Here is an 11,817-nt window from a genome sequence, read left to right as displayed (position 1 = left end):
CTGGGTTTGATCCCCAGTGCTGGGGGAAAATAAAACGAGGACAGGGTTTAGAGAGATTCTGGATAGCTGAGCACATGAAAGTTTTGGGAAGGCATGGAATCTCCCCACCTCTTCCCCCATACCTTGCTCTATGCATTTCATCATTTGTGTTCTTTATAATAAACCAGTAAAAATAAGTGTTTCCCTGAGTTCTGTGAGCCACTTGAGTGAATTAGTCAAATCTGAGGAGGTGTGGGAACACTGATTTATACCACTCATTGATTTCTTGCTTGTTGTGTGTGGGAAAAACTCTGCATGTCTAGTGTTAGAAGAGATTTGTGCTGTGAGAATGTAGGAGGAGAAACTGAATTGAGTTTTGTTTTTCCTCTATATCTTCAGATTCCTCTTGGTCCTTAATTCTGTGCTGCCCTCTTTTGGTGTCTAACTGCTTGTGTCAGATTCTCATCTCTCCAAGTAGATTGTCAAGACCCCACTTTAGGGACCATGTCCTTTAAGTTAATATTCATAAGGAGCCTGAGCAGTGGGAGCCCCCAGTGACTGCTCCAATCTAAGGCACCAACTTACAAACAAGCAGTTCTGTTCCACACTGTGCTGTTACCAGGGAACTTTGTCATGGACTTTTCTCATCAGAGAGCCCAACATTAAAGAAATGAATAGATGCTAGGCGTGGTGACAATGCTTGTCATCCTAGTTACTCTGGAGGCTGAGGCAGGAGGATCACAAATTCACAACTTAGCCAGACCCTGTCTCAAAATAAAAAATAAAAAGGGCTGGGGATGCAGCTCAGTGGTAGAGTGTCCCTGGGTTTAATCCTCAATACTGGGGGGGAGGGGAAGGAAGGAATAGATTTACCTATCATTTTGCTCCCTAGCCTCTTCCCCAAACCATTTCCTCTTCTGTGCCCAATCCTATTGCCTTAGTCACCAGACATATCTTGATTTCTCATGTTCTCTCAGCTACTCTATCCCTTCCCTCCCACTTTACAGTTTACTGAAGACTTTCACACCCAGGATCTTTTCTGTGTCTCCCAACCGCCAGGTTTTACAGTGGAAGAGAACATACAGGAGGAAGTGATCGGTGCCAGGACCCACCAAGAGTGAACGCGAGCTGGCACCCATGCCTTTCCCCTGCCTTTCCCTTCTGGCAGCCTCCTGGTGTGTTATACCTTGGAAATATTTTTTGAGTGGTTTATTTTTCTTCCACTTCTCTTGCCCAGATCATGAAAATTGTTTTCTCTTGAGATTTTAAAGAGTTGGGAAATTTAGAGTGTTTCTCAGGCTGTGCTGGGTCTGAGTGTATCAGAAGAGAAGTGGAGTCACAAAAGGTCCTGGGACTTGATTCTGAGGGTATTAGAGAACTGTGAAGTGGCAGGCTCAGATTTTGTATGTTGGCAATATCACTCTGGCTGTGGTATGGAGACTGAAAGAAAGCCCAGTCTGGATTCTCAAGGACCTCTGGACTCCCCAGAGCATTTATTTATTTATTTAGGTACTGGGATTGAACCCAGAGTGCTTTGCCACTGAGCTACAACCTCAGCCTTTTTTATTTTAAGACAGGGTCTCACTAAGTTGCTTAGGGCCTTGCTAAGTTGCTGAGGTAGGTCTCAAACTTGCAATCCTCCTGCCTTAGCTTCCCAAATCACTAGGATTACAGGCTTATACCACTGTGCACAGCTGTCCAGAACACTTTTTTAAAGTAAAACTTTTCATTGAAGTATAACATGTATTCAGAAAAGTGGACAGATATTAATTATGATAGGTTAATTAATTATTACAAAGCAAAGGGCTGGGGATATGGCTTAATAGTGGAGCATTTATGGTATGCATGAGGTCCTGGGTTAGATCCCCAGCACCACAAAAAAGAAAAAAAATTAGAGTAAACCCACATGTGTAACTACCATCCAAAAAAAAAAAAAAAAGTTTACAGTTCCTCAGAGGCCACCCCCTAATCATTACCTCTTCCTTCCTCCCCAAAGGTAACCACTTTCTGCCTTCTAATATCAATGGTTGATTTTCCCTGGGTTTGAATTTTATATAAATGGAGTCATAAAATACACATTTTTTTGTATCTGGCTTCATTTGATTAATCTTATGCTTGGGAGATGTATCCATGCTATTGTATGTAATGATCATTTTTCATTTTTCTGTGCAATAGTATTCTGTTGCATGTTTCCAGATTGTACCCCTAACACATAATGCTGCTACTACGAATATTCTTGTATGTGTCTTGGCATACTTGTACCTTATAGAATGGTTAGGCAATAGGTAATGTGTATAATTTACATGTGTGGTTCTATTTTGGGGTCTGTATTGGTTCGTTGGTTTACCTACCTCGGCATCACATCACACACTGGCTTTATAACTGTAGCATTTAGTCTGAACCCAGTAGAATTTTGTTTGCAGATCTCGTGCAGAAAGCAGTTAAGAGCAGTGACCATGCATTTGGGCAGGATGAGTCTGGGATTAAATGCTGAGCCCACCACTCCTTAACTGTGAGATCATTGTCCAGCTAGTTAGCCTCTCCCTAAACGTGTTTGGTTTGCATGAGCATAAATGTTATGGGGCTACTTATGCCATAGGGTTGTTGAAGCGATTTTGTCAAGGTATAGTGCTCAGTCATGTCTGGCATAGAGAAAGCTCTCAATAAATACAAATGAGTGGGCCAAGTGTAAATGTGAGTGATTGCTCGTCTTTCAGAATAGATGCACTTGCAAGGAAAGGGCTGCGCTTTACTTACGTATTCCTCCCGGTCCCATCCCTCAATGCCTAACACACTGCCTGGAACGCAGTAGGGGACTCAACAAATCATTGTTGAATGGATAGTTTAGCTATGAAGCTTGTGTCATTCCAGGTAGAAAAGACAGACAGACCCTGCCTAGGACTACAGAAGACTGAAAGAGCCACGCAGCAAAAGGAACGCCAGGGGGAGCAAGAACCTAAACTCTCCAGATATCGCGAGAGTTTCCCCGCTCTCCGCGACGTCGCGCATTCTGTTCTTGGCGGAAGCACAGGGCGGGAACGAGAAGCTACCCTAGGGCTTGCGGCCTCGCCTGTGGTGTGGGAGTTGCTTCCGGGTTGTGCTCCCGGAAGCAGGAAGTTGGCCCATCCTCCACGCCCGGCGGCTGATGTCCCCGAGGCGGGAGGAGCCCGAGGGGGCGAGGGCCCGCATGTGAGTGACTGGGGCCCGAGGCCGGGAGGGGGGAGGCCGCCCTGTTTCAGCCTCGCCGCCGCGAGGGGCTGGCATCCTCGCGCAGCCGCTCCCGTGCCGCTGCTGCCACCTTTCACCCCAGCGTTGATCTCTTTTCTTGAGTCGCGTTTTGCTGACTGACAGCTTTCCCTGGCAGTTCCCCCAGGGTCGGCTCCCTTAAGACATCAGTCTTTCCTTGACCCGGCCGAGGAGAGTGAAACGAGGGCGACCCTGTCTGACTTGCTTCGCAGGCGTCACAGAATGCCGCAGGCGAGCGGTGCCAGCCGAGTCCAGATTCTACTGCCCTTTTGACGGATGTCTCGTTTCTGTGTATACAATATCTTTAAAGTAGCTTCCCCGTTCCCCGCGAAACTTCTTTTTCTAATAGTTGCGAAGGGGAAAATGCTTTTTAAAAAAACGCGTGGATTTGTTACGTGATAAACTTGGCGTGTTGGATTTCACAAAGGAATATGTCTTGGTGCATTGACACGAGTAAACGAGGTGTTTGTACTCACCATTTAGTAGGAGGAAATTAAGTTCCATAGTATTTAAGACTTACCCCGCAAGGCCACAGTTTTCGGGGCTAAGAGCCCACATAGGCATGGTATTCGAGAATGTTTCTTTGAAAGTAGTCATCAATCACCTTATAATAGAGGCTGCTCCCATACTCTTACTATTCTGAACTTTGTGATTGCTCATTTGGTAGTTCCCACGGTGGAATTTTCTAAACCTCTCTCCCTTAATAGGTTCATTTATTTGAATTTGAGTTCTCACAACTTCCCTCTAAGGAACAATGTGCCTTTAAAAATAAAATGCTTGCAGGCTGGGGATATAGCTCAGTCGGTAGAGTGCTTGCCTTGCAAGTACAAGACCCTGGGTTTGATCCCCAGCACCGCAATAAAAAATAATAAATAAAATAAAATGCTAAGTTCACCAGGTGTGGTGGAGCACACTTGTAATCCCAGAAGCTCGAGAGGTGGAGGCAGAAGAATTGCAAGTTAAAAGCCAGCCTCAGGAATTTAATGAAACCCTGTCTCAAAATAACAAAATAAAAAGGGCTGGGGATGTGGCTCAGTGGCTAAGTGCTCCTGGGTTCAATCCTTGGTACAAAACAAAAAAAAGTTCAATTTTGTTGCTTTGCAGTTTTGACAGAAAGTTCACATAGCCCAACTTGCATAGCAGAAAGCAGAAAGAGACCCTGTTTACCCTGTTAAGCCTTTTCTGTCTTGAACTGAAACTTTTCAGTTCAAGATCCAGTTTGAATCACTGTCCCTTCACAGCTACTGTGAAACACAAAAAGGATGTCTACTGTGCTCACTTAAACCCTCATCAGGCTGATGCATTAAAAAAGAAGAAGAAGAAGAAGAAGAAGAAGAAAAAAAAAAAAATATATATATATATATATAAAACAAACTGCTAACTTTCAGCTACTTTAGGAACACAAGGATTTCTTTAGGTCCTTTCCATCAATTTGCTCAACAGTGATGGAGTTCCAGTGTCCAAGGTGAATTTCAATGTCCATACTTAATGTTTTTCTGTAGTTTTCTACCATTTATTATTGCTTTCAAGGAACTCACAATTAGTGTGGGAGGTAGACAGGGAAATAGATGAAATCCAAAGTGACAGTTGCATAAGGCTCAGAGGGCAAAATTAATGTTGGAGTCTTGGAGTTCACTTATTGGATAAAGCACTGGTAGCTTGGCTTTTAAGGCAAAGGAAACTGTTTATGAAAGCAAAAAATAGGAAATAGCATGACAGTGTAGTATATGAGGAAAGATTAACAGAAATGAGACTCAGCAGGTTGACAGTGACCAGATCATAAGGGGATATTGAAAGTAATTTGGACTTCATTCTAAAACATTTATTACTGATTATTTAGTTTGTCTGGAACCGGTGTTTTATTTGTTATCATTTGTAGTCTTAACATTGTGGGGTAGATATAATTATCCCCATTTTATAAATGAAAGCTCTAGGACTTAAAGAGGGTAAGTAGTGTCTCCTGGCTATACAGTAGGTGGAAAAACCTAGCATTTGCATCTAGTTTTTATTTTCCAACTGCAGTGCCTGTGTCCTTAACCACCATGCTAAACTGTACCTGAGTAGAAGATAAGGAATCTGGAAAGTGTTTAACATGAACCAGTTTGTGTTTAAAAAAAAAAAAAAAAAAACATTGTGCAACAGAAAAGAGGCTAGACTAGAAAGGAGGACTGGAAGTATAGAAATTAACATTATTTTTACGATAATCCATAGAAAAGGTGTTGAGGGCTTGGTCTGTGCCATTAATGTAAAGCTAGAGAGGAGGTGATGATATGAAAATTATATAGGGTGTTGAATCAAGAGGAATTAATGATAGTTTGGTAACAATGAAGTATAAAGAGGAGAATTTTTTAATTTGGAAGACTAGTGTTTCTATTAAGGAAAGGAATATAGTGGGAAGAAAGTGTTGAAGGGGAAATATAATAAGTTCAGTTATGGACACTTTACATATAGGAAACTAGGGGAAATTTGGGTCAGACTGGCTGGAAGGTAGTTAAATAAGTAGATGGGTCTTGAACTCTGGAGAAGAGAATTCTGGAGTGCGGAAGAGATTTGGAAATCATTAATAGCTAGTGATTAAAGCCATAGAGGCAATAAGAAGTCAAGGACAACGGTGGTGTCCTGACCAGTCTCAGCAAGAGAACAAGAATTATGCCAAGCTTTTAGAACTCATGAGGGAGAAAGTGGGTAACCACAACAGCTGCTGCAGAGTGGTCATATAAAGTAATAACTGAAAAGTGTCCTTTGGACTTGACATTTAGAAAGCCATTGGCAACCTTAGAGTAGTATCAGTAGAGTGGGTGGGGGGCAGAAATGTGATTTCAGCAGGTTAATAAAACTGAGACTTGAGTAACAAGAGAATAAGTGAAGTGTCCTTTATCCCTCTCTTTAGTGGAAGAAAGTACTGGAAGTCTAGAGGGGGGAAGGATTTTTGTGTTTGTTTGTTTGTTTGGAACTAGAAACTGGAAAAGTGAGGAAGGCAGCAGGTAGAGATAAGTTTAAAAATGTGGCAGCTTCTGCTTCAAATATGTCAACATAAAGGACTGAAAAAAAATTTTGGAATTTATTCTAGATTAAGTAGGTCAGACACAATAACCAGATGATATATGTGATCATAGGTTGGATCTTGGATTGATTTTTTTTTTTCTGCAGTACTGAGAATCAAACCTAAGGCCTCTCACATGCTAGGTAAGTGCTCTACCACTGAGCTACACCTTCAGTCCTGGATCTTAGATTTTTAAAAAACTGTAAGGTTGCTGGGTAAGGTGATGTACGCCTGTAATCTCAGAAACTTCAGAAACTGAGGCAGGAGCATTACAAGTTCAAAACTAGCTTTAACAATTTACCAGGTCCTAAGTAACTTAATGAAAACCTTTCTCAAAATGAAAAATTGAAAAAGGATTTGGGGGGAGGTGCTGGGGTTATGGGTCAGTAGTAGAGCGCTTGCCTAGCATGTGTGAGATAATGGTTCGAGTCTCAGCACTGCATATAAATAAATAAAGGTCCATTGGCAACTAAATAAATATTTTTAAAAAGAACCTTTAAAAAAAAAAAGTTTGGGGGCCTGGTGTGGTGGCACACAACTGAGGCAGGATGATTACAAGTTCAAAGTCAGACTCAGCAACTTAGCGAGGCCCTAAGCAACTCAGAGAGACAGTTTCTAAATAAAGTATAAAACTGGCTGGGGTTGTGGCTCAGTGGGTTCAATCCCTGGTACCAAAAAAAAAGTACAAACTATAAGGTCTTTGAGGGCAGGGGAGGCAATGGGAGGATTTGACTATAGACAGAGCATTAGGTAATACTAGAGAATTTATTAATTTTAATGGGTATGATAATAATGCTAGTGGATATATAGAGTAATATCCTCAGTGGGAGATGCATGCTGAAATATATAGAAGTGATTTCATGATGTGTTAATAATTAACTTTTAAATAATTCTGGTTAAAAACAGAAAGCAGATATGGACAAATGTTAAAAACTGATGAATGTAAGTGAAAGATAGATATTTATTTTACTATTTCTGTTTTCCCAGAAAGTTGAAAATTTTCAAAATAAGTTTGGGAAGAAATAAAGAATTGAGGATGAGTCCATGTGAAGGCTGTTTTCTCTCTGGACCAGAAAGGGGCATATTTTCAGAGTAAAGAAACAACTAGGGGGGCCGGGGATATAGCTCAGTTGGTAGAGTGTTTGTCTAGCATGCTCAAGGCCCTGGGTTCAATTCCCAAAAAAAAAAAAAAAAAAAAAAAAAAAAAAAAAAACCTAGAATTGGTGATGTTGCTCAGTGGCAGAGCACTTGCCTAACATACATGAGGTCCTGGGTTCAATTCCTAGTACTGCAAAAAAAAAGAGTGGCGTGTAGTGAGGCAGGACTGCAATCTCAGTGACTTGGGAGACTGAGATAGGAGAATCACAAGTTCAAAGACAGGCTGGGCAACTTAGCAAGACTGAGTCCCAGAACAAAAAGAACTGGGGATGTTGCTCAGTGGTAGAGGGCCCCTGAGTTTGGTCCCCAGTATTGGGGGGAAAAAAGAGGAAGAAAAGAAAAACATGAAAGAACTAAACTCCAAGTCTCACTGGCCCCAAAAGGGGGTCATTAGATTGATATGTTAAGAAAGTAGAATTTCTTTGATCATAAATTTTTTAAAATGTTAAACCATTTTATTGAGATACAGTTGACATACAGAAAACTGTATATGCTAAATATATATAACTTAATGAGTTTGGAGGTAAGTATACACCAGTGAAACCATCTCCACGGTCTATGTCGTCAACCTGTCCATCACCTCCAAAAATTTTCTCCTGCCTAGTTATAATTATGATTTACAATAAGACCATTTAAGATTTACCTTGTTAGCATAAGAATATAATTTTGTTAACTTGAGTTCTGTGCTATATAGTATATTTCTAGAACTAATTCACCTTGTATAACTAAAACTGTGTAATCTTTGATTAATGTACTCCTTAGCTTCCCCTGTCCCCAGTCATGGAAACCATTGTTTCCCTCTGGTTCTGTGTTTAACTATGTTAGATTATTTATATAAGTTGGTATCATGTTGTATTTGTTGTTCTGTGCCTAGTTTATTTCACTAAGTACAATGTCTTGTAGGTCCTTCCATGCTGTCACAAGTAGCCACATTTCTTTCTTTTAAAAGGCTAAATAAGGTCTGGGGATGTAACTCAGTTGGTAGAGTGTGTGCCTCACATACACAAGGCTTTGGGTTCTATCCCCAGCACCACATACACACACAAAAAAGGCTAAATAGTATTTCATGAATTTACATACATTTTATTTATTCATTAATGCATTAATGGACATTTAGATTGCTTCCAGTCTTGGCCAGTGTGAATAATGCTGCAGTAAACATGGGAGTATAGATATCTCTGAGATCTAGATTTTATTTCCTTTGGATGCATACCTACCAGTAGGTTTGCTGGATCATATGGTAGTTCTATTTTTAGTTTTTTAAGGAACTTCCATACTGTTTCATAGTACTGTGCCAATTTACATTCCTACCCACATTGTACCTTGATTGTAAATTTTAAGCACTCAGTTCTGTTTTAAATTATTACTCCTTTAAAGCATGTTAATCACTTAAAATTTTTACCAGTTTTCCTTTAAATATGGTGGTTTTTTTCTTATTTTTCTCAATCCATATTTGTTCCTTTTAGTAGAATGTATCTTCAGTTAATGGAAATCATGGGAAAAGTAGAATGGAATATATTCATAACATGATAGAATGCATATCTTGTGACTCTACATCATGTACAACCAGAGAAATGAAAAGTTGTACTCCATTTGTTTACAGTGAATTAAAATGCATTCTGCTGTCATGAGTAAGTAAACAGAACAAACAATTTTAAAAAGATTTTTAAAAAAAGAATGTACACCATGCTGTGTAGTTGGTAGAATACTAAAGAACCAAGTAGGGGAAAAGAAATTTAATATTACTCTGGTTATCACTCCCATTGTTGGAGATTGCAATATATTTATATGGGCTTTAAAACTTTCTGACCTGTAGTGTTTCTCCTTCTGTGCTTTAACTAAATCAATCTATATTGTAACTTAGAGTTGTCTAACTGGCATAGCTGTCCAAAAAACTGATCAATGTTCCAGACCCTCCCCCAAATGTTCCAGACATATTCATTGATCAGTAGAGGAGGTAATTCTCTATTAAACAGTGCAAAGGTGAAATTTACTTTCATTTTGACCTCTTAACCTGTTTTCTGCCTTAAACACTTTTTTATTGCTAAGTCCTATGAGTTTTTCTATTAGATTTGCCCCTTCTTCATAGACTGGAACCCAAAAGAAATTGTGGGGAAGATCTTATTGAAAGTTTGGTTGTTCCCTTCTATTCCTGAAATACTCCTTTAGAAGTGAAGCAGCTTTCTGGCTTCCCTCCAACAGGTCTCTTTGGTTTTTGTTTGTTTTATTTTGCATGCTAGGCAAGTGCTGTACCACTGAGCTGCATCACCAGACTTCCACAAGCCTTTTGAAAGCAAGATTTTTCAGCCTCAGCTTTTCTAACGTTTTGAGCAGGACACCTTTATGTTGGGGAGGGTGACCTGTGCATGGTATGATGGTTAGTCTTTACCCACTGGATACTGATTAGTACCCCTCCAGTTTTGACAGAATGTCTCCAGATATCACCCAGTGTCCCCTGAGGAGCAGAATCACTCCTACTTAAGAACTACTGTTCTCAAATAGTAGTGTTCCTTTAATCGGTAGGGAAGAGGCTTAAAAGCCTGGGTCCTACTATTAGAGGTACTGGCAGTTCAGTGCAATGGTCCCTGTTCTGGCAAGTTCAGTTACTTGCAATCTGAAAATATTAAGAGGAAAATCCCAGAAATAAATAGTTTATATGTTTTAAATTGTGTGCTGCTCTGAGTCATGTGATGAAATATTGTGCTGTCCTGCCCAGAATGTAAATCATGCTTTGTTTAGTGTATCTACATGCTACCTGCCACCTACCACCTGCCCGTTGGTCACTTGGTAACCATATAGGTTATCTATTGTTGCACTATGGCAATGCTTGTGTTCAAGCAGCCTTATATAGTAGCCTAATGCTGTGTTACAGGGCGTGAGTCATTCCTCTCACTTCATCTCATCATGTAGACATTTATCATTTCACATCATCACCAGAAGGGTGAGTATAATACAATAAGATGTTTTGAGGAAGAACACATTCATGTGACTTTTATCACACTACATTGTTATAATTTTCTATTTTATTATTAGTTATTGTTAATATCTTACTGTGCTTGATTTGTAAGTTAAACATTATCATAGGAAAAAACATGGTATATATAAGGTTTGGTACTATCCATGGTTTTAGGCATCCACTGGGGGTCTTGAAGTGGATCCCCCACAATTTAGGCAGAACTACTGTGTGTCCAGGATGGTGCGTGATACCTTGAATTCATAATTCCACTAGTGATCATGCCTGTGCCCTTGCAGGTTTAAGCCACTGTTAGAGTCAAGCTCACTCTTCTGAACTTCCCAAAGCTCACTTCTGCCAGAGTTGGACCTTCTTTTTGGAGGTAAATGGACTTCCATTAAACCTCAGCTGATTTCTCTCAAACCTCTCATGCTTGATGCTCAGCCATGATTTTGTTTTTTTTTAAAGGAACAAAAGATTTTGTTGTTTAACTAACATTATATCCAACAAATGCCAGTAGCATTCCTCTGGATGATAGTCAAAGATGTTTCCAGTTTGGCACTAGGTTGTGACTCAATGGTGGAGCACTAGACTGGCATGTGTGATACCCTGGGTTCAGTCCCTAGCACTGAAAAAAAAAAAAAAATCTTCAATTTAGACCAAAAAAAAAAAGTCATCTCTGGGATTGCTGGTCACAAAACCAAGGTGTGAAAAATATTGTAATGATTTATTACTTTACTCATTTTGCAGGAATCTTTGTAATGCCATATATCCCCACAACTATCTGTTATCAAACATCTCTGACTCACTTTGTGCCCAGAGATGTTCCTTAAGAGTAACTGTGGGATTTTTTTGATTATAAAATTAATACAGGAAAGTTTGGAAAACATGAAAAAGCATAAAAAATGAGCATAATTTCATCTCCCAGAGATCTCCTGATTATTAGTTGGATATATATTATTTTATGGGTGTTTTTGTTGTTGGTGGTGTTAATATGACTTTTAATGCTTTGCTGTCCCTTCTGGCTGCTAATGGAGAATAGCTTAGTGAAAAGAATGTGAGGTTCTGTTGTGGCTCAGGTGACAGCTGACTAGATGGTCTCAAATAAAGTACTCCCCCAACCTGGAAATCAAAATACTTGAACTGGATGACCTGAAATGATTTTCTAACAAAGTAGTTTACAGTTGTAAGAAGTTGACAGTTGTTAAGCATATGCATTAAGAGAGTCTCCACTGGGGGGCAGGGGAAACTCTTATAGATGGATTTCTAAATCCTTTGTAATAGTTTCACCATCCCCTACCCAGTTTTTTGTTATCTTTATCAACAAGTATATGCAAATACCTTTTACATGCCAAACATTGTACCATAGTAAGGATACACCAGATCTTTCCTGTTTTCATAGACCTTAGAATCTAGTGGCTGGACAATGGAAGGGATA

The 11,817-nt window shown here is 39.8% G+C and overlaps 1 protein-coding gene across 4 annotated transcripts in view; it reads left to right on the top strand.

The window, feature by feature from the left end:
• Window positions 1-3,024: 3,024 nt before the first annotated feature.
• C7H6orf89 (chromosome 7 C6orf89 homolog) overlaps window positions 3,025-11,817 on the top strand; it is a 37,200-nt gene continuing 28,407 nt past the window's right edge. Inside the window, exons 1-2 of one of the 4 annotated variants that reach the window (XM_047558072.1) lie at window positions 3,090-3,168; window positions 10,679-10,761. Coding sequence is in view for 2 of the 4 variants with exons in the window: in XM_047558070.1 (XP_047414026.1) it covers window positions 3,125-3,168 (44 nt within the window). In the remaining 2 variants the exon portion in view is untranslated. Of the gene's footprint in view, window positions 3,169-4,670; window positions 4,691-10,678; window positions 10,762-11,817 lie in introns of those variants that run through there. The other 3 variants (XM_047558073.1, XM_047558070.1, XM_047558071.1) reach the window with 3 other exon arrangements.

The sequence above is a fragment of the Sciurus carolinensis genome, chromosome 7 (assembly GCF_902686445.1).
Source record: "Sciurus carolinensis chromosome 7, mSciCar1.2, whole genome shotgun sequence".
NCBI lineage: Eukaryota > Metazoa > Chordata > Mammalia > Rodentia > Sciuridae > Sciurus > Sciurus carolinensis.
The sequence above is the reverse complement of the archived record's forward strand: the minus strand, read 5'-3'. Positions and strand labels throughout refer to the sequence as shown.